This window comes from Amblyomma americanum, chromosome 1 (genome assembly GCF_052857255.1).
Source record: "Amblyomma americanum isolate KBUSLIRL-KWMA chromosome 1, ASM5285725v1, whole genome shotgun sequence".
NCBI classification, from domain to species: Eukaryota; Metazoa; Arthropoda; class Arachnida; order Ixodida; family Ixodidae; genus Amblyomma; species Amblyomma americanum.
Window position 1 is genome coordinate 162,046,013 of NC_135497.1, and position 23,248 is coordinate 162,069,260.

Here is a 23,248-nt window from a genome sequence, read left to right on the forward strand (position 1 = left end):
CAGACTTTTTTTCACAACACGCTCGTTTTTTTTTTTTTTACGGCGATTTCTTCAGAAGTGTTTAGACTGCGGCAGCCTTGAAAAAACTGAATTTAAACGCGGGACTTGAATGTCAAGCGTATTACGCGCGTACACCGGAGCACCGGGGCACTTGCACACGTACAGCACCGATAAATCAAGCGCTCTATGTGCGATCAGTCTGAGGCGCCATCGCATTAATGCAAATAGACTGATCTAACCACGTGTTTAACCACGGCAGTAGTGCCTCAGAGAATGCCGTTAGGTAGAATTTTTACAGCTATTGTATGGTAACAATGACTATAAGCGCAGACGACAAAGCTGTGATTAATTTAATAGTTGACAGTGCTTTATTTGCAACTATGAAAGCAGTCATAACGGAAATAGAAATTTGAACTAGAAGAAGTGCATGAGAGATCATTTTTGGCGCTTTTCCTCCAGCGAATAAAACCGCCTGATCTTGACAGCATTCCCTTCTTGAAGCTAAAAAAATAGTAATAGTAAAAGTTGGTTATGAGGAAAGGTAAGGCGCAGTTACTCTCTCACTCTCGATACGCACCCCAACCGAGCCGTGAGAGAAGGGATCAAGGAGGAAGTGAAAGGAGAGAAGTGAAAGGAGAGAAGGGATAAACAGCCGCCGTATTGGAGGGCTCTGGATTAATACGAACCCCCGGGATCCTTTAAATCGCACAGCAGACGGGCGTCTTTCGCATTTCGCCCCCGTTGGAATGGGGCCGCCGCAACCGGGATTCGATGCCACGTCGTCAGGCTCAGTACCCGAATCCGAATTCCATAACCACTGAGTCATCGCGGCGGGTGCGCAAATCGTTCAGAGCGTGTTACGGTGCGCGCGGCATGAACACGCCGCTGTTGGCTCTTCATCGAGCCGGATCGCACGGAGGGACGAAAAATATGCCGGACGTCTCCCTCTCATTATATTGTCCAGTTTTATGTGTAAGCTACGCGGCTGATAAATTAGCTACGGTGTTTCTTCGGTATTAGCAGTTCTCTCCTACCGTGAGCTCGGCGTCCCGGGAGCCATGCGCTGTGTACCAGAACTCCATGCACTGCACTCCCGCTGCCTTCAGGTTCACCACTTCGCTCTGCAGTTCAGCGCTGCCTCGAAGCAGCATCTCACGGCCGCTGACGAGCATGAAGGAGCCTGGTGCATGCGTGTCACAGAAAACAATGTCAAAAGTTATGTGTCAAAGGCCAGTAGGATAAGCCTTTGTTCCGAGTGAATTGTATCCGGCCGATGGTGCGCACGCCGACGAATTATCCATCCACGTCAGCACGTCGTCAACAAACCGTAACTTTTAGGACGCTTCACGTACATTTGAGGCGTTTTCATAAGGCGTGCGCAGACACACCGCGATTGAGAATCACATTTCCACGCCGCCATTCGGATTCACCATACACTGCTCAGGTGTGCATGGCGAATGTGTAGGGCGAATGAATACGTCTATTTCAGTGTGCACATTTATCTGACAGTGTATACGATGCATCTCTATGAACATGCATAGTTGAAGAGCTGAACACCGAGCCGGGTAAGGTGTGGGCGGTAAATATTTCTTAAATGTTCCTTGAAAGAAAGAACGCTTACCAGCCGCCGTGAAAAATAGGCTCTACCGACTCAGGATTCTGACTCGGAGTTTCGAAGCATTCTGCCCTTTCAATGATATCTGTTATCTCTTCGCTAGGTGCTCGGATGAATTCACAGCGTGAGCAGAACGCACGATGCACGTCTGGGCCATGATGATGATGATGATAATGTCGACGGAAAGTTAAAAGCGCTTAGCAAAGGCACAGATAATCTGCTCATGGTAGCGACCTCCCATACAGCAAGAGCTGAAGGTTGTTTACGGCAGCATGTAGAAGAGGACGAAGACGGGACCAAACACGTGATATGTGGAAGGATGAGGGAAGGGTGGAGGGGTGTGAAAGGGGTGAAAAGAGGACACTCGAATAGGCATCTGGAAAACGAAGAGGATGTAGATGATGCACGGATTATGCATAAAGGGGAGACCATAGCGTTTCCAGGCGCATCCTCATGCAGTCGTGATTTAAAACTATCAAGCCACATACATAAACTACACAAAGGGACGGGTCGTCGTTGAGCAGGCCGCTCGGGCCCTCAAATTTACAAATCTTGAAACATCCCTCATAATATGGTCCCCTGGACGCTAAGGGGTACGGGGCAACGAACCTTTCCACTACATTGCACGTGAATTACTAACGCGGGAAGCGTAGCAGAATGATCTTAACTTATGATATATCACTCTACACTTTTGCTGAAATCCTACAGAACTAGTCTAGAACGATCAGATTTTCCGAAAGCTTCGAGAAAATTAAGCAAGGACGAAGAAATAACATTAAGAAGGATACAAACCAACACTTTTCACTCTCCCGAATCACTACATACTTGGTACCCAGACCAGTACAGGCCAGAATCTCTATCACATGCTATGAGCCTGCGATAAAAACAAGGTAATGCCCCGCCATCCCTTCCCAAACCCCTACGCATTGGAAGTCCGCCCTACTCAGTGGAGGCCATGATGGCCAGAAATAGATCTTAAACGGGCCGCCGTAGCAACTCCGGCAAATGGAATCCTGAAATAAGGACACCAACCACGGGGTTCATGCTGGCAGAACTGGAGCATCGTTATTATAGGAAACAGTATGCATTCAGACGGGGTCGTCGATGGGCCATCGACTGATGGATTTTTACGTGCCAAAGCCACACTTTGGTCTATGAGGCTCGCCGTTATGGACGGCTTCATATTAATTTAAACCACGTGGGGTTTTTTAACAAGCACAAAAATCAAGATGCATGGGCACCTTCGCATTTCGCCTCCATAAAAATGCTGTCGCCGTGGCCGGGACCTATTCCACGACCAAGGGTGCAGCAGCCGAGCGTCACAGCCACAGGGTACAAGTCAACTTCATAAAAAAGTGAACAATAAGAAGCTGCCAGCGTGCGCGCACATGCACAAAAGGTTAAAAAGAAAGTAGAAATACCGTCCGCAGACGAGAGAGTGTGGTCGTTGGGCGGCTGTGGGAGGTCAGTCTTGAGAGGTCCACCACGCAGGAGCCACTCCCAAGTTCTTCTTTTCGCCATTGGATTTATCCACGTGCAGGGACCTCGTTCGAAGTCGCAGCTCAGTCCTCTCTCTGGGTAACCGGATACAAGTGGGTGTATCAATTCCCTTCCATTATGGCAATACAAAAGTGCTAGAAATCCTTCCTGCTACTCGCTTCTGTAACACACACACAAAGAATAAAGAAGAACAAAAGATGATTCACTTCAAGTATTTCAGGTCACGTCAAGTACGGCCTTCGGGTGCTCTCCAATAAGCTTCCATGGCTCTCGGTTTGGTACGACAAATCTTCAGGTGGTCTAAGTTTAAATCTTCTTTGCAATAACAAAACTGACCCAGCAATGTCTCACTACCCCATTGTTTTGCAGTGTTGATTTGAGGGTTATATTTCTTCTTTAGCAGTTATGATTTAGCTGCATTGCTTAGTTATGATTTGTATCTTACTTCAAGACTCTAACAGCGCTTTTATGTATGCAGTGGAGTGCACTTAAATTTCACGTGGTTTGGCTACGGGCATCTACCTTTTCTACATTTCCTCTCTGTTATCTTTGCTCCAGGTGGTTGAGGGCGTTTCTACCTGCCGGTAGCAGCTTCTACTTCAGTCTTTTTTATTTTCTAGAGTGAAAAGGATAAGACGCTCTAGTCACGAAGAGATCACTCTCACCGAAAGCGAAGCTTTTATAACCTAGAAAAGACCAAAAATAAAATAAAGCCGCCGCGGTGGCTGAGTGGTTACAGCGCTCGGCTGCTGGCCCTAAAGACGCGGGTTCGATCCCGGCGGCGGCGGTCGAATTTCGATGGAGGCGAAATGCTAGAGGCCCGTGTACTGTGCGATGTCAGTGCACGTTAAAGAACCCCAGGTGGTTGAAATTTCCGGAGCCCTTCACTACGGCGTCCCTCATAGCCTGAGTCGCTTTGGGACGTTAAACCCCCATAAAGCCAAAAACCAAACCAAAAATAAAATACAGGTGTCGCCATCACTGTCCGATTCTGTAAGTAAAATGCATGCGTCGACAGCGATTTTTTGGTGCGGATCCCAGAGAGCTAAAAATAGCTACTCTGCCATTCCCTTCAAATCGGTGGCAGCCTGTCCTTTTCGGTAAGAACGTCACGAGTTTGAACTGAATGACGGAAAAAAAATTTAAATCCAATTTTCTAGCGGGACGACACAGAGTGAGAATACCCAGGACAGCATCTCCTCTATGTGTGGCGTCCCGTTGCGCTACAAAAGATCCTGCAAAAAGACTCTAAAGCAACAAGCTCAGTTTGATGTACTGACAATTTTAGGGGGCAATAAATGCGTCTTTTGCTTATAGACACACGTTAACATAGCCTGAAAGAGCGAGAGAATCAATTTTTAATAAGAAAAATAAATCGATAGAGTTGACCTCAGCGTTCCTTTAATCCTGCCGGAAATTGCTTCACTGTAATTACGCATTAAATAATAACTAAATGACAAGACTTTACGGCACAGTTCTGTTATCTAGCCAATCACACAAGCACCCAAAAGAGTAAGAACATCTATTATGGTAAAACAGTGGCCATAAACAAGAGCCAGTATGATTATATTGCTATAAAAATAGCTGTAGTTTTGAAGATATGACATTGCTTTACTAATGAACAAGTCTGACAAGCCACATTTTTGGTATAGATTAAAGAGAAATGAAAAATCTGGGAATTGGAGAGCAAATGCAGGACAAGCAGGGCTATTGCGCTGCAGACGAACAAGCAGCAAACTGACACGGTCTTTTGCACATTACATTTAGCCAGGCAGAGAATGTGCACACGCAAAACTTCAATACCTCTGCAGAGTGCTGGCAAGGACAGGAGTGGCAGACCATGAAACGGAAGCCCCGGCTAATGAGAGCGCGAAGTTCAAATTTTGAACGTAAGTATAGGAAGCACGACGGCACAGAGCGCTTTATGTAATTCACACCGTTTCTTATGACTGAGGACTAATCGGCGATGACAATGGATGGGAGCCCTCATGACAGAAACAAAGAAACAAACTTCCGCATTTTCGGGACCGTTTGCTGCATTAAAACTGTTGGCCACGTTAGGGCTTAAATGTTAACTTAAGTGGTCTGGTCGGCCTTGACGTTTTACTACATGGCAGCTATGAGTGGAAAAATCGTGAATTTTATGAAAACGAAGCCTGCTTTGATTTAACAAGAAGATTTAAGAAGATTTAACAAGAGGCGAAGAGCTACGAGAAGCGCGGGAGAGTTGCTCTCCGTGAGACACCAGGCAATAGGTTTGGTTTGGTTTATGGGGGTTTAACGTCCCAAAGCGACTCAGGCTATGAGAGACGCCGTAGTGGAGGGCTCCGGAGTAATTCCGACTACCTGGGGTTCTTTAACGTGCACTGACATCGCACAGTACACGGGCCTCTAGAATTTCGCCTTCATCAAATTCAAATGCCACGGCCGGGATCGGACCCGCGCCTTTCGGGTCAGCAGCCGAGCGCCATAACCACTGAGCCACTGCGGCGGCACCAGGTCATAGGGTAATATGATTTCTTATGAGAAATAATATGGGGGAATAATAGCAGTGGCAGAGCAAAAAGGGAGTTTTTTTTTTTTCATTGCATATGCGTGAGCATGTGCGTAGCAGCAGCCAATCTAACAGCTTTATATTGAAAGAAGAAAAATTTCACTAAAGTTGAGAATATTTCGGCAATAAGGTTCGGACGCGAAAATGTAAGAAGACAGCGAAGCCAAGAATAACCAACTGCAAAACAAGAGGTTTTAGAGCGTGGTTGTGTGGGAGGGCAGACAACTGCTATAGCTGCGTGGGGGGACGAATATTTAGGAACGAGAGCAAAATAAAAAGGTTGTGCAATGTTCCATGAAGCCCGGTCTAGTGTGTCTTGGTAAGATTCTTGCTGCACTCACGTTCTGAGGAACATGCACCAAAAGTCAGCTCTACGTCGTCGACGGCAATCAAGGCATCTGTCAAGGAAGCCTCCAGTGTGAACTGGCGCTGGGGAAGAAGCAAACAAACAGTAGTTGTATTATTCAACCGTAAAGCATGAAGATCTTGCATCATCGACTTGCAAATGCATCTCTGATATGCGTTTTTTTTACATATACTACTACGTACAAGGTGTTTCCCCTTCTCAGATACAAATTATTTACAAAAATGTTGTAGCAGCTGAATAGGGCCGCTTCTGAAGCTCGGCTTGCTGGGCAGGCAACACCGTTCGAGGAGATTAGTGAATATCAGTTGATTATAACCTATAACAGTCAATAAATTTAAAACTAATCTAAACTAATTTATTTTTATTAACTGAATCAAAACGCTCTTACATGCTGCATGCTCAAGAGATTCGTTCCGCAATCTTTTCTCTAAATGCTCGCGAGAACGCCTAAATCGAGAACTGCGACTGCAAAAGCTCATTAGATCAAATGTATGAGAAAACTACATCTACAGCAAAAAAAAAATCAGGAAAAAATCAGGCAGCCACCTTAAAACACATATAAATGAATGAAGACGGCGCAGTCCCTTTATTCGCGTTTTCCAGCCATCGCTTTGTGCGTCACCTTCGCTCATTTTTTAAATATAGTTACAACACAATTTTTAAGCTTCTGGTCGTTGTGATCGCAGCCTTGACATATGACGAAATGAATGACTTAGTGCAGTATGTGATAAATATAGGCCAAAAGAGGTGTTGCGAACGTTGTATGATGCAACTAGAAGCGCAAGAAAATCGTGCCGCACTCTTGACAGAACGTCATCATTTTTGCGCGATTTTATATACTTTGCGCGTCTTGGCGACACAACATTGCAACGTGCACGCTGTTCGTGCGCGGCATTCATGGGTTGCAGGAGCCAGCATTCGCAATTCCGCCGTTGCTGACGCACTCTGCCGCCTCTCTTGGCGTCGTCGTTAATACAGTGCTCTTGTTTCTCACGTTTCCCAAACCTAGAAGGAGAAAAGTTTGCACCGGACAGATTTGAGCACACTGTCAAATCTGCAATTTCATTCACGTGAACAAGCGTTCAGATTCGGCGAGGTACGCGTGCTCCGTCCTTCTTGGTGTGCTTGTTGTGAATCGATGGCGAAGAACAAATAAATTCAACACGCGACATTCGAAATGAGGCACTTTCACTCGCGGCCACCGTGTTGGTTGTACCACTTTACTAACACCCGCCGCCCGAATTTTTCGGCATTCACTTGCACAAATTACTACCTTGCGAATTATTTTAGTGTCAGAGCAGCGGTCGGTGGTGACAGCGGTGGAAGGCGTTTATGCCGTGCTTACAGGGAGTAGGAAAATTTTATGGAGCATTTTTAATGCGACGTGAACCGAAAAATTGACTCTAAATGCCCTGAAACTGCGTGAGCGGCAACCAATTGGCTGTTTCACAGAGGGAACGAGAACGCCACCACATTCGCCTTTTTAATGAACACCGTGACCGGAACGCTGACCACCCGTCTTTCTTTTCTGAGTCAATTCCCTTTACCAACAATGAGTTTATTAAGGCGAAAGCCTTGCTGGCCCGATTGTGAGAAAAGCCGGCGGCGTGTGTATGTTAGTGTTTGTACGCGTAGATGGTACGGAAAACCCCGGCGATGGCAAGAAAAAAAGGGTGACGTCATCAAACGGCCGTAGGACGCACACAGCAAGCCGAGCGGCGCAATTTTAAACAGTCATAGTCATTCCGTTCGAGGCAGCAACCCGCTGCAGCTGCTGGCACACTTATAGTCACCCCTGAAGAAGGGACCGAGTTGGTCCCGAAACGTTGGGCAAATTAAGTTAAAAATATTGGTTGGCGTCAGTTCTCTCTCAACGACATATATACCCCCAACTGGCTGATCCCAATCTGGCGCCAGTCTTCCCGACTACAGCATGTGAGGGTAGCGCAAAACGGGACAAGGGACAAAGAAAGACGCACACAACACAGGTGCCTGTGTTGTGTGGAACATCATTACCGACTGGCGCCTGTGTTGTGTGCGTCTTTCTTTGTCCCTTGTCCCGTATTGCGCTACCCTCACATACTATGGATCACCGTTACCGACTCGCCCAAGTTTCTACCCTTGTGAATTCCCGACGACATTGGTACCAAAATTGTGAGCAACCGTTTGTCGCACAGCGTTGCGGGTGGTGTCATTCGATTTCTCTGTGTATATATAGCTTACACGTGCTAATCAAGTTCAAGGGCAGCTTGCGACAGGGATTGTAACCAACGACATAAGCGCCTTCAACTGTATGTCTTCCCAGACTTTACCTCTTCCCTTAAGGTGCGGTTGAGTCAGCGTGGGCCGCGGTGCGGCGGCGACTGCCTTCACGAGGTTAGCGCGCAAATCAGAAGGGGTGCGGCGGCGTCGCTGCGAGCCGTGCAGAGGTAGAACTGCCAGCTGCGTGGCATCGGGTTACATCACGCTGCAGCGCGCGGCGACTGCGTTCACAAAGTGAGCGGGCTCACTCCTTCTCACACGTAAGCAGTACCCTTAAGTGTTTCTGCCGACTTTTAAGTTTAGTTTGTGGATCCCTGTAACTAGCCTGCATGGATTGCGCCTGCTTTGATTTGCCTTGTTTTCCACTGCTTTTCTCCAAATGCCCCTTAATGTTACATGATTCTCTGTGCATGATGACGTCCAACGTGTTCTTTTTACAAGCTCGGCTTTATTTCTTTCGCTGTTGTTCTGACTGATAATTTTTTGCTACTATACTATTTATACATGTAATAAAGGGAGTATGCAGTAAATTAACTGAGATTACGTAAAGCAGACGAGAGATAGGCATTTCATCACTCGTCACCCCAACGCAAGAATTTTTAAGCTAGCATCAATAATTACGAAGATATAGACGATTAAAAATTACACTCCTCCTCTCCCCCCTCAACTCGTACACGCGGGGCACCAGACAAAAATAAAGAAAACAGATATGGGACTGGGCCCCGCCTTTGAATACGTCATCAGATGACGTTCGCTTTGCAACTTCCGGTTGTCGCTCCTAGCATCCCAGAAGCGGCGTCGGCGGCGTGATTGCGGCGCGCGTCGGGTTTCTTTGCTTGTCGTCTGTTGTAGTTAGCAGTAATAAACCCGGACATCGAGGTGCGACTGCTCGCTCTTACGGCCGTGATGGGCATCGAGCCCTATGCGTGCCCACAACGAGCCGTTCGAGTGGCTCCGGAACTCCCGACAGAAGGAGGCGGCAGAGGAAAATTGAAACCATATGCGCGAAGGCAATGGCCTGACACGCGCTTGCCCGAGAGGGTCGCGCGGCGGCACGAGCAGACGATTTTCACGGCTACCGGAAGTGTGCCCGTGACGTCGTGGCTGCCGTGGCTCCAGCGAATGACAGCGTGTGGTGGTCTGGCGACGTCATGGTACAGTGACGTCTTTCTTCCACGATTTTAGTTCCAAAATCAGTCACTACGAGCACACCAACCGGCCCGCGAATTTTAAAAAACAAGTTTTTTTAAATTTATAATAAATTGCCGGCTCAGTTCCGAAGACTTATGCTTAGTGTGAATGCTCATTAGCATGATTTCTAAACATAGAAAACATTTACAAGCGACTTTGAATTCTTTGCATAGTCCCTTTAACACGACAGCGTTAAGGGCTCTCCGTTAAGCGGAAAATTCGTCGTCGTAGACGTCGGCGTGAGCGAAAAATCCCCAAAAAGAAACCTTGGTTGCAGGTGGACCACCTAGATCACGCAACGTCGTGACGTCATCACAACCTACCACCGAATTCTGAGCAAACTGCCCATCGGGATAGGTGGCAGTTCAATTAATCATGGTCGTTTGATTATTATTGTGCTTTTGCGAACACTTAACACAAGAGGGAAACTGCGCATAACACGGATGGGCAAGCTGTCAACTGAAATTCTATTCCGGAGTACATACATATATATGCATTTCAAGTGAAAACAAAATTCCAAAATACAGTTAAGCCGGCATCTGTGTCATCATATCGACAAGCAAATTCCGTTTCATGCATTACTGTCTCGACCCTGGTCTATTTTCTTTCTTTGTATTTTTCTAAGAATCCCTTTTCTTGCATCGAAAGCGTAACAGACGGGCCGCTTACACATGGCCATTTTTTTCCTGATTGCATGAAGTAAGCAGTAAGGCACAGTATTTAATGTTTCGTGATAGATAGAAATGGTAGGCTGTTATTTTGTACACTTCGTTTCGCCGCCTACTCGGTCAGATCCAATGCACTGTCTGCCGGACCATGGTATGACGTGTTATCACGAAGAGCATTTCTTTATCTCTTTTTCCGACTGATTCCACTGTAGTATCAATGCACGCCAATTAAATCTTAGTTTTTAACCCCTTTCCGTAAACCACTCGAACCTGGCAGTATACGAAAGGACAAAAAAAATTAATAACCTGGTCAGCCCGTAGCCACGCTCGGACGGTCTCTTGTTTCCAGGCACGTTCCAACTTGTGCGTACTCGACCACCACGGATCTCCCGATAGGGGTGACACGGTCAGGTTGCAGCTGCAAGGAGGGAGGGAGGTGGCAGAAGGAGTTGAAGGGGGGAACGCTTTGCCCACCAGTTACCCCGGCCAGCTTATAAAAAAAAATGTAGTCTAGTTTTGTTTTTGTGTGACTGAGCCAAATTTTTTTGCTCATTGTAGCTCATTTATGCTAAAGAAAGCCACTAACAGTTCCGCTAAGTCCATGTCAGAGGCAATTTCCGATTTTGGCACATAACGGGGTCAGTCAATGCAAGTGCGCGATCTCCTGTAAGAAAAGCTCATTTACGGCAGTAAATGGCACTGCGCGCAACTAATCGCTCCCTGTCGCAGAAATCAGAGCGGGCACGTTAACGATGCAGTCGAACATTTAGATCCGAAAAATCGTTTTACCTTTCGCGTTAGAAGCGCACCAAAACACACTGTACGTAAATTGTTTGAACTTGGAGACGCCTTTGTGGCTCCGCCCGCCTTGTATGCACCGATGAGCAACCGCGTGCGACGGCGCACGCCTACCCTACTTCTCCTAACCCCACACCACACGCCTAATTCCACACACCAGTGGCTGCTCTAACACTCTCAGCGTTCCCTAGGGCTTACCCGTGGCGCTAATGTAAGTGCAGCGGCACAAGCGCAACAGATATCCCGCGTCCCTAAACGGAGTTACCGCACACTCCGAGCGGCATCAGCATTTCGCACTAGCCCAGCTGTCGCTGAAACACGCATGACCACAATGATAAACGTCCGGTAAAAAATATGTTTCATAGAATAAACTGACCGATGGCAGTGGCAAAAGCCACAGAAGCCACTGTTTTCCGCATTCGAATTGATACCACTGCAGCTTTAGCTGTCTCGCGATTGCATACCGGACTGTAACATTTTTGAGAATGACATGTTCTGTATATTCAAAACACTGCATCGGCTACGGAAGGATGTCAGTGGTAGCGGTGAAACGTAGTGGGAAAGTGCGAAAGCTTTTTGCTGTGCACACGATCCTGCGAGCTTAAAAGCCAATTTGTCAGAAAAAAAAAGTTTTGTGCTTGCTATATATAAAAACATCTTCACTAATATTTAAGACGTCATGATCATGAAAATACAACAATGTTCCCTTTATTTTCACACTTGACAAGCAACACGCTTAGTGGGCTTTTAGGCTAACACCACCGCGGCGGACGCTTAAGTGACGCTCCACTGCCTCTTTTTCGTATTTTATGAAAAAAGAGAAGAAATACAACAATGTCACAAAGTATCGAAGAGAGGATGTATTGTGCTTGACCTTGCACACACAACGGACACATGCCCACTCATGCACGCACGCGCAAAAACGCACCTTGCTGGCTCGTCGAAGACCGCAAAATGCCAAAAGGTAAGGCAGGCGGCTCCCACCCAGCCGGCGTCCAAGGTGGGGCTAGTCAGCACAGCCTTCAGCACGGACCCGCCGTCCCTGTTCTCGGCGTACACGAAGCCACCTGCATGAAGGCAGCGGACAGTTACAGCTGGCCTGACCTTGACCTTTATGGGCGTGCGCAGGTGATGTCAATGCAAGTGAAATGAGAGCATCGTATCACACTAGTAGAAAGGTTTGTCAGTGGTAAGCACCTTCTGCAGTGCCTCAGCTTTAGTTTGCCAAATCACCACGGTGGCTGGCTACATGTCCCTGGTAAGAGCACATTGGCGACACTTTCCGCAAATGTTGCTAAAAATCTTGGGTAGCAAGTCTATAACTCCTATCAGTATTGACCTTGGTATAAAAATCGTCTTTCTAGTTCATTAAAGACCACCAAGCAGCATCAATTGATCTCGAGAGGAAGGAAAGCCCATACAAGATTGGCTCAGGTTCAAGTCGTGACCTTCACAACTGAACAACAGACGTCGCAATTAAAGAAGGCAGGCATGACGATTATTTAGACCTCGCAAAGGTAGAGGCGCAACTTCCACTCGCTAAACATTAGGGAATCGCACCGCTACTCTTGGCGTTGGACCCATAAAGCAATATTCGCTGCACCACAGACCAGTCATAATCCTACCTCTTCATTTATGTTGTCTACGTTATTCTGAGGCAAGTTTTTGAGCAAGTACAAAAAAACTATTAACTGGCCACCGTTGTCTCACCTGGACCGCACTAATAATGGGGTGAAATAAACTGCATCAGCAGAAATCCCGGTTTGAAGTGCGCTGACAGTATCAGCGACTGCTTTGCATGGGCTCGCAAAAGCGCGGTGAAAGAGAGGAGCAGATGCACGGTTGCATGTGCACCGTACACGCAATGGAAATTGTGTCTCGCAGGTCTAACATACTACGCTGACAGCAGCGGAAAAGTCACTGATAATGGACGTTAAGGGGTCTCTGTGACCTCAGGTTGCCTTTCAGAAACCAGAGGCAGGTCGAAAGAAAATTACTTCCCTGAAAAATCATTCGATGCAGAAATTATACCAACCTCGACCCCGTTGTCCTCCTTGCTTGACTCGACCTCTCCCATCCCCCTGTGAGCCAAACTCGGGAGCGATACGCCTTCTATTCCCGCCCTTATGGTTGTGTTCGTTTCAGCTTTCTCCTGTTCCTGCGTCTGTGTTAACTTCGTTATCTACGTCATCCCCATTCCGTAGTCACATCATGGCCAGCGCTCGTATTTCGCTCTTGTCGGCTGAGCTTGTTCGCACGTGATGACATAATCACCGGAAGAGAAGAGGGGCAGTATTGCGCCGTAAGAAATTGCCTCGTATTGTTCTAAAGCGAACTCACTGACAATGGGAAATGTCAAGTTAGCCCTCTGGGCGGTTTGTGGGCTGTAATCCCAGGTAGCAAAAGCCATCCCCAATTGCGAGGCTCATAGCTGCAGTCATATGTGTGGGCTGCCATCGGCCGAAAGGTGCTTCGGGGACCTCAAGGAGATGTGTGTAGGCTGGAAACACGCTGTGGTAAGTTTAAGCTTCAGCTGTACTGGAACCCGAGCCAACTACGCGCACTTTCTCTCAGGTGCTGCCATTTAGTGCGTCCAAGTCCCGCAACTAGCGTCTATTACTAAGCGGTCAGCCGTTTGAGCGATAGTTAACCGTGAGTGCCTTCACAAAAAGAGAAAGGAGAAAAAATATGGCTCCAGTAACAAAATTCGATGCAATCAGCGAAATTTTCTGACTTCTGTGTTCACTGCATGAGGCTTTGAGAAGGTCTCGCACCATCAGCTGTTCCTTGGGTGTGGTCTCTGTCGGGAAAATGAGGGTCCCCCCAGCGTAGGTCGCTCAGCTTCCAGACGCCAGCCGGACCTGACGGCTGCAGCAGCGCCGTCCAGTTGCACATGTGGCCATTGTCGAAGTTGCACTTGATTTGTTCCCCTGCGGCAAAATGTTTTCACCTGTAAGCTGGGAGCACAAAATCTGCCGTTTTTTTTTCTTTTTCAGCAAGGTGTTCATTCTGGACATGCTGTTCTGTTTTTATCACAAGCTCGGTTCTTTTCATGAAACTATCTCGTAGTGGCCAATGATAACAGCATTCTTTTCCTCGGGAAGCAAGTAGTGAAGGCATGTAAGCAGTAAGGGCGAGTGTCTGTCGGTGATTGCGTTACCATTACAAGCAGCAGCGGAAGCAGAGCGATTGGAGGACTTTGCAGCTTTCAGGAATATTTTCTGTTCAAGAAGCGCTTTGTTATCGAACTAGACAATCTCTAAAGCCAATCGAAGTAATTAAGTTAAAAGTATTCATTTATTAGGCCTGCGACATTTTTCGGGAAGCGCCTCGGATAAGATGGATCTTTTGAGAGCACCTTTGTTGTATTTTTCCGCCGCTTGTGGAATCTCGCATGCGCTTATAGAAATTGATGGCACAGAATTTTGTGCCATTTCATCTTTTAGACGAACACGATAGAATTAACCAGCACAAATTAAGCAATTATATTAACGTAATTTAAACGCTGCCCACGCAACCTCTGCTTGCCCAACCTTTCTGGTCGGCGCACGCGTAGACTTCGATGTCGTCCAAGGCACAGTACCATGAGCTGTTCTGGGGAACGTCAACGTAGGCGCGAAACGTCACCTGAAATGGTACATGCACAACATTTGTTAGCTTGCTCTCATAAAGAGAACTAATTAAAAATTGGTAGGGGTTTAACGTAGTTAACGTAGTTAAACCGAGTCGATGTGCGAAAGCAGGTGTTCATTATTCAATTGGGGGGGGGGGGGAGGGGCAATTAAGCTCCGCCTTAAGGGTATGACGCGATATTTTTGGTGGGTTAATGCCCATATAATCGAAATTTCTCATTCTCTACTGAACCTTCATAGATGGCGGCGATTCCTCATATACCCCAACCAGCGCAGTGGCGCAGCTGTTAAGCGATGCGCCACTGCACTGGCAGCACGTGGCTGTTTATACGTCACAGCCACCGGTGTAGGGACTGTGCGAGCCATGTTGCACTCTTCGAGCAACCTCTCACGCACCTGGCGCGACGCTCCTCCGAACTTACACGAGCTTACCTGAGTTACTACCCGAGCTTACCCGAGTAACTCGGGTAAACACGGGTAGTAACTTGGGTTGCTAGGCGACGGCACAAGATCGAGAGTATGTACGTACGGTGACAAGATTCATGGTCGGTCTCGGTGAGCGTATGAGTGCTTTCGGACTAAAAGCTTTTGACTGAATTTTAGGGCTACGAGAAAAGTAGTAAGTCACTAACATGCGTTGTTAAGTCGCATGCAGTACAGTCCCCATCTCATGATGCTGCTCTAGTGCAGTCATGTTGTGTGTGCTCGGCACACAACAAGATGAAGTTCAGAAGTCAATGGCGTCGCACATGCAGCTCCAGTGCATATAGATGTGGAGTACATCTAAATGAACTTCTGCAAATGCTACAGCCCAAAAGGGTGCATTACTGTTAGGATTAATGTTTGATACATTTCTTTTGTGATGTCTTCTATGCATCAGAAAGGAAACGTGTGAAACACTAAAAAAAAGAATCATGGTTATAAGTTAACGCCTTGCAAGCTTGTTAGTGTTGTTGTAAGGTAATAAAATAAATCAGTTTAAGTTATCGTAACGCGAAACCAGACCACGTTCAATGCTGACCTCATGTTTTGTATGAACGGTGAAGCCGACTTCAACTGGCATCCATAGGCCGCTTGTCAGAGAGCTGGAGTCGACGCTCCAGAGCCGTTCCATGCCAGCTGCTTTCCAAAAGAGCAAGGACACATGACAATTAGAGCGGTGCAAACAATTTCTGGAGCGCATCAAAATCAATGACAGCTATACTCAAGGGCTAGAATTTTCACTATTATATTAATTTGCGAGGCGATCTCAGTGCAATGAAACGGTTTCCTGTTCCGCAGAATAACGCTTAAACGTCGAAGAAGTTGCGCTGTCAAATACAGAATATATTGCACTGATCAAAGGTGTATGGAAATTCATCCTTAGGAAAACCATCCACAAAAAAATCACATTATGCTAAATAGCTTGGACGCTCAACGAAGCAAAAATTACTTAATTGCAGTAGTTTTGAAGTCAAACATTTCACCTTCGTGCTTAAAAAAAAACGACGTTTGGTATCTTTCTCGCAATTACATTCCCGCACATAAAACTATGAATCTTCCTTAAACATTGGTAGGGGTTTAACGTAGAAAAAACCGAGTCGACGTGCGAAAGCAGGCGTTCATTCTTCATTTGGAGGGGACATCTAAGCTCCGCCTTGAGGGTATGACGCGATATCTTTAGTATATGCATATATGGAGAATTTTTCATTCTCTACTGAACATTCATAAATGGCGGCGAGTCCTCATACCACTACCCGAGCTTACCCGAGTAACTCGGGTAAGCTCGGGTGGTAACTCGGGTTGCTAGGCAACGGCACAAATTCGAAAGAACATACGTACGTACGGTGAAGAGATTTTTGGTCGGTGTTGGCGAGCGTATGTGCGCTTTCGCACTAATAAACTCCTTTTCCGCAAAGAAGCTGCATTGTCAATAATCGACAACCACTCACTGCCACCTTTCATTCGAAGCGATTCCAGATGCGCCCGTAGTTTATGCGCCTACCGCCAGGCAGCTCAAGTAGCAAGTTTAACGATTCAGATTTTATGTGAAAAGTCAGCATTAGAAGCTCGTGTTTTGCTATGCATGTAGAAAAAAAAAGCTTAAGCGAACACTGAGTGAGAAATCCGCTGCGCTTCATCGCAATGCGCCCCTAAAAAGACAAAAACCGTTAACTGTGCCTCGTCAGTGTCACGAGCAATAGCTCAGGGCTAAAAAAAGGGGACGCTATTATCACCTTTAATTTTTTTATTTTTCAGCAGTAAGCTCTTCTAACCACATACAATTAGCCATCCCCTCGTTTGAGGTTACTTTGCTGAGGAAACGTCAATTAATTATGCATTGCACAGAAATGAAGAATAAACGCGGCAGATTTTGTCGTCTCATGTACCAAGTGTTGTTAGGCGAAGTACAGTTTACTGCACGATAGCCATACGATTTTCTCTTATTCCCTTAGGATTCGTTTGTCTGGTTGTCTTGCCCCCAACAGTAAAGGCGGATCTGGAGGCCACGCTCTTGCAACGCTGCTTTCCTGACACGAATACAGGTCAAGGCTCGCGAAGGGCCACGAAGAAAGCGCAAGCACCCGGAGGCGCACATGCCGCGCTAAAGGCTCCCATAACTCACCAAACCCATCGCTTGGCAGAGAAGTTCCTGGATTGCTGTCAAGGTAAAGTTCAAGTCCAGTGGGTGTTTTCGGGGGAGGAGCATAGTAGAAGAATCTAACGCAGCGACTGTGTTGGCCTTTCGGTTCGCTCAGCAGTGGGGAAGTGAGGCTTCTGGAGGAAGTTGTATTGGCCGGAACAAACAGGTGCACGTAGCCACCTAGGAAAAGCATCATAGTTCAAGAATCACCCGAAAAAAGGTCGCGAATGACGTAGGCATACGCACAACACCCGACGATGCATCAATGACAGGTTGCGCGAGCACCGCCGTTCACTGGGATCGACAACAAGTTGTAATCTTGCTATTCACTGCTCCAATTGCAAAGACTGCTATCCATTGCTTAACCAAACATGCATCTTAAAAAAATATCACGGCCAGCGCGCACGCGAAATTTGGGAAGGCTTCATCATCCAAGTAAAAAATCAAGCCTGTGTCAGCACACCATCCCTCACCCTGTTCACTAAGGAAATCACATCACTTAACAACCATTTCATTGACACGCGATAAGCCGCACGGTTCTTGTTTTCGATGTTTACAAACTTTTTTGTTGGCCCTTCCTGATTTTGTTGGCTTTTCTCGGTTTTATGCTTTTGTTGTTGTTCCGTCAACCCACCACGGATCTCGTTAGCAGCCGAGTGGAGCACATGCCTTCCCTCGCGCCTTCGTATGATGAGTTGTGCCAATCATGATTGCCTTTTTGTATCTTTGTTGTCAGCGTCCAAAGCCTATATATTCCGGCCCTCTGAAATAAAAACGTCAGTTGATCGTCAGCGCTCGTCCTGTCGTATTTCTTGTGTCCCGTCCTCTGCGCTGTTTCGCAAGATGAAAAAGTACACTAGCTAGAATGTATGGGATCTAGAATATATCCTTCGTCACTTTAGCATCCTAAATACATTATTAGTAGTGAAATGGTAGACGCAGGCAGGACGCAAACTGATAGGAAAACTGCTCGCCCTGTCATTTCCTCTCTCCGTCTGCTATTTCGCTAGAAATCATGAGTTCAGGAAGCAAGTACCAACTGGCTGAACTGAACGCTTAAACGTTTAATGCAACAGAGGCGCATCTTTGCTCCCTCGGCGACGGAGCTAACGACCCCACGGCAGTCGTCGTATTCTGGGTTCATGCCTTCCGCCGATCTCTTCATATTATTCTCAGCCGATGCGGAAGTTGAGCTGGGGAAGAAATAAGTGAAACCACGCTCGAAAAAGTCCAAGCTACGAGGCTCAAGCTGACAAATCAGGCTCTCACGGGTAGATTTGGCTCAGTTTAATCCGCACATCAGAAGGATTTGGTTCATTTGTTATTTGAAATAGGATTTGCGAGCAGGTTTTTTAAGCGTTATAATGCATCTTTTGTTCTCATAGTTTTTGAAAAACAAAGATGTGTAGATTATCTGTCCACAATAGAATAATTAGACTTATTTAGCTTCGGTTTCTGGATTTGGCTCATTTCGAAAAGAAACTCCTCATGTAATTATTATCGGGCACATGATGTGAAAACTGGACCACTGAATGAGAAATTGATTTTAAAAAATGTATGTTCAATGTGCCTCATTTGAGAACCACGGGTCCTGCATTGTTTTATTTTTTTATTTTTGAGAAGTAGAGCGCCTGCATGCGCGCGTCTTCTGCACGTAGGCATGTTGTGTACATGTAGGCAGGATCCACGGACCCACGCTTTACACCAAGCGTGGTCTTTACCTGCATTCATTTTCTTTCTGTTCCTTCTTAAAGCCATCCCTCTGTGGTGTCCACACAGATTGCAACTTTTACGGCACCTTTTTTCCCCCCTCGTAACATATACAACCTTCTCCTAAGCCATGGCATAACGTCGGATGGTTTTTACAGTTACTAAGAGAGAAAGAGGGAAAGGAAAGGCGGGGAAGTTGACCAATAGGGTGTTCCGATTCTCTACCAAACGCCATGGAAAGGGAAGATGGGGTGTAAAAGGTTAGCTCAAGGCTGTCTGCACTCCAGTGCAATCTCGTTAAGTGTGTTTCACGAAAGTGTGGAGAAAATACGCTTTTCTTGCTCGAAGCATTCGCGTATACGAGCGGAAATTTTCGATGTGTGTCGCTGCTGTGGCAAGACGGAGAGAGTTCGCTCTGCCAAGCATACCCCGCATGGTGTCCGTTGTGTGGTCCAGCGCCACAGCCCTGTTCCGGCTCGCGGAGCGACCCGGAGGCACCAGCTTCCACTTATTGCCACTGCCGCTGACTGCGTTCTCGTACCCGCACACAGATCGATCGAAAGAACATGAGCCATCTGCAGGGTCTGCGAACAAATAAACAAATCGAAAAAAGGGAAAAATGTAGCGTAAAAAAAGACAATGACTGATAAAGACGGACATATAGCGTTAACTTTTTCCCTGAATCATGAACAAAAAAGCCCAAGCATCTACCCTTCTGAAAGTGAAGACGAACAATAGGCTACAATACGAATGAAGCCAACAGCCACCGAAACCAAGGAGCACAGGGGAATGTATTCCTTTTTTAAATTTCATAAATAAAAAAAAGATGGAAACAGTCCCCTATGCTGCTTGGTTTCGGTGGCTGTTGGCTTCATTCATATGTATGTCATAACCAGCTATTATATCCCTTCCCTTGTCCGCTCAATACGCAAGGATACGCACTTTCTTTTCTTTAACTTGACATGTGCTGCCTTTTGCAGTGCCCACCGATGAAGGGCCGGATGCAGCGAAGATACAAGTGCACAACATGTGGCCCCACGTAACATGAATCAATGGTCTAAAATTGCTGGTACATTTTGCTTTTCTGAAACTTTACCACAATAGTCGAAGGTACTAGAGAACAAGCACGGGTGTGTATTAGCACTTCATGCTAAAAAGCTCCATAAAACGAATTGATCAACATTTTAAATGCTGGAGGATCGCCTTAAGTTGAGGCGTTATTTTTGTTGCGCTAGCTTTATTGGGAAAACGCCTTCCGCGCTCTGAATGAGAGCTCGACTGTGGCGGAAGACACTTCAGGGAGCCAAATGAACGGCCAGTGCCAGGAACGGAACTGCCTATGTACGTGGTGATATCCAAAACAAGTTACGGAAGGGTCTTCCTGACTGCTTTCTACACAAACGTACAAACGCAGTTGATAGGTCCTGTGAGCTCATCGTTTCTCTCTGTCCATGTTGTGCTTGTCAAAATATAGCGCCTTACGAAGGTAGTGATCGGCATTCAAAACGGGCTCTCTTGCCGCGACCATCACGAATTTCTGGTGTTTTCTTCAGAGTGCGAAAACCACTTGTGTAACAAAGCTACCGCAACAAAAATTACGCCATTCGTGCCTTCTCCTGACAGGCTTCAACATTCTAATTGAATTTTGCTTATTTCAACCACGACAAAATAAAATTATTCACGTTTGTCTAATTAATTAAATGCTGCTTGCTTCATGCTACTGCTAAAAACCAGTCAGGATGTCAGTATGATGGTTAGAATTTTTCCTCCCCAGTTATCGTTTCTTTTATTTAGACGCAAAAATTACGTTCAAACAAATTACCTTGAAAAAGCAAGTTCCCAGGAGCAAATTTTTAAAATCGAATTCTTCTGTATGGGTCAGAATTTTTGCAGTCACATTGATAGTAGATGGGAAACAAAATGACGGCACCACAGTTCACAGTCTGCCGAGTTTTTCCTGCCGCACACTCCAACAAAACGAACTGAAGAAAACTGTTAAGAGGTTTTTTGTGGTACAAAATTTGCACTTACCTTCAGGGCATGGGCCGGAAGCCAAGCTCAGATCATCCACACCTACAGAACCATTGGTAAAGTGCCAAGCGCGAATCTCGAGCTGGACATGGAGAGGAGGAAAAAAACAAATGCTGCAGTTTGGCATAAAGCAGACGCGGGCGCATGGGTAGGGAAAAAAATTTCACAGGGACACCGCATTACGTTACTTGAAAATGCGACAGCATTAGCTGCTGTTGATGCTTTTACCGGAATTGATGTCACTTCCATCCAGCCAATAAGAATTATCCTGTCTGGTGACATGACTCTCCTCCAGCCAATAAGCGCATTTTATGACCGAGGACACATTTTTTTTCCCGATGAGCCTTTTAACGCTCTCGCATTAAAAGAAGTGCAGATAAGAAGGCGTCGTGGACGCAGACATATGCTCAATCGGATTCCGTGATGAGCAGGATAAAAAAAAAAGATCTGGAGGTGAAAAAAAAGCGGAAACAAAAGTGTAGCCATAAAAGTTTGTTTCCTAGAAAATTTTGGATGTGTTACCTTTCATTACTTTCACTGCGCCTTAATAGCCGCCATTTAAGTTGGCCACTTCATAGCTTTATCTCGCAGCGCCAAAAGTCCCGGATATATGTGCAGGGTGATACGCTCTAAAAATATCTGGCGGGTGCAGATCGGCGGCGGCGGGCGTATTTCGCGACGCCTGGCGTCGAGTGCGCGCCGTTGGGAGAAAATCGCCGACTTGCCGCCGTAATAACGCTCCAGTGAACACGGGAGCGTGTGGCCCCGCTCTTCGGAGCGCCAGTCCCGACCGCTCATCTAAGCGAAGTGGCGTACGCGCAGAAGGACCTGGAGGTGGTTCTTCACGTCGTCTGCCACTTCGCTTTGATGCGCGGTTGTGACTGGTGCACTGGCCTCCGAAGAGCGCGGCCACGCGCTCCCGTGTTCACCCTAAAACTGGATCACCCTGTGCTCTTACGGGGGGGACACGGCTTTGAGCAAAAATGTTTTTATTTATTGATGGATTTATACGTAATTTTTAGCATATCAGAAATAATTTTGCGACTACTTTCACAAAATTTCAATTTTATATGTCCAAAAAATTGTTTTCTATTATATACAATTTTTTTATGGATCTTGTGATAAGGCTGCAGAGTTAAGAAAATGCGATAGAATGCCTTTTCAACATTAATTGCTTTCCTACTGGCGTTATACAGATCAAGACATCGCTATGATTTTTTTTCGCAAAGCACATGTTTTGGTTCTGAATTTTTGCGATGCAGAGTCTGTTGACACATCTAGAGTGAGAAGAAAACTTCATATAAGAAAATTAAAATTCGCAAATTTGAAAAACAGAGTATGTCTTGACCTCCATTGTGGTTCTAGAAGTGGAATGAAACGAATCGAGCCAAAACAGTTAAAACAGTCATGAAGAAATCTACTCCGCAAAGTGGATATCTAGGAAGGAAACCGTAACGGAGAAAAACTCCCATTGTTCGATTGTTTGCCTGCAATGCAGGGCCATTGCAAAACGTTTTTTTTTTTTTTTCAAAGTACTTTCCGGTCGGCTTCAGCAATGAAACTTCGGGACAGTGTAAAAAACGAGGCATAAAAGTAGATAGAATGATTTTAAAAAAAACGAAATTTTTTGGCCATTTTTGTAGATATTAAAGCCGCGTCGCCATTTATTGAGAGGTGAGATAGAAATTAAGCAGCGGAAAACCATTTTGCAAAATGTCAGCGAATATCATTCGATAGCTTCACACGCCCTGTGTCGATTGGCATTCGTATAGTGACAAAACAGTACAAAGAACAAATCTCGAGGATATAGATTGATAGGCTATATTGCTGCAAAATGACAGTAGCAGCAAGGAAACAGTGGGAATTATTCAGAGGAGGGCGTTTTCTCTTTGTTTTGGTATTAAAAACACCCCACAACCTCGCAGTGACAGCGTACACAAAGATATAAATAGCCTTCAGAAAAGTTAATTTAGCTATTAGCTGGCGTGAATGTAGGTCGCATGATGCATTTTATAAACCCTCATGGCCGCAAGGTAACTGGGGGGTTTTCTTTTTATTGCTAAAGCGTGCCTTCACATACAGGTGCACGCCGGATTCCCCAAGGAGGTCCAGCAAGTGATGCGGACCAGAGATTCAGTCGTCTACATCCGGCGGTCGACCTGGGGGCAGCACTCATCGGAGCAGGTGCATCTGCCGCATGGCGTGCAAAGAGTGTAGTAGGTCCAGAGCAGGCGTCTAGTGCCCGCCTCGTAGTCAGGAGCGGAACAGAAGGGGCAGGGGTCGCCAAAAGTGGCGTG

The 23,248-nt window shown here is 46.3% G+C and overlaps 1 protein-coding gene across 1 annotated transcript in view; it reads right to left on the reverse strand.

Moving 5' to 3' along the window:
- LOC144114074 (MAM and LDL-receptor class A domain-containing protein 2-like) overlaps positions 1-23,248 on the reverse strand; it is a 79,726-nt gene that overhangs the window by 45,361 nt on the left and 11,117 nt on the right. The window contains exons 4-14 of the mRNA XM_077647532.1: positions 20,952-21,033; positions 19,349-19,504; positions 17,193-17,390; positions 15,609-15,706; positions 14,489-14,582; positions 13,730-13,885; positions 11,884-12,022; positions 10,464-10,575; positions 6,011-6,098; positions 3,037-3,189; positions 1,035-1,180 (exon numbers count right to left, since the gene is read on the reverse strand). Of these exons, the coding sequence (XP_077503658.1) occupies positions 1,035-1,180; positions 3,037-3,189; positions 6,011-6,098; positions 10,464-10,575; positions 11,884-12,022; positions 13,730-13,885; positions 14,489-14,582; positions 15,609-15,706; positions 17,193-17,390; positions 19,349-19,504; positions 20,952-21,033 (1,422 nt within the window). The remainder of the gene's footprint in view (positions 1-1,034; positions 1,181-3,036; positions 3,190-6,010; positions 6,099-10,463; positions 10,576-11,883; positions 12,023-13,729; positions 13,886-14,488; positions 14,583-15,608; positions 15,707-17,192; positions 17,391-19,348; positions 19,505-20,951; positions 21,034-23,248) is intronic.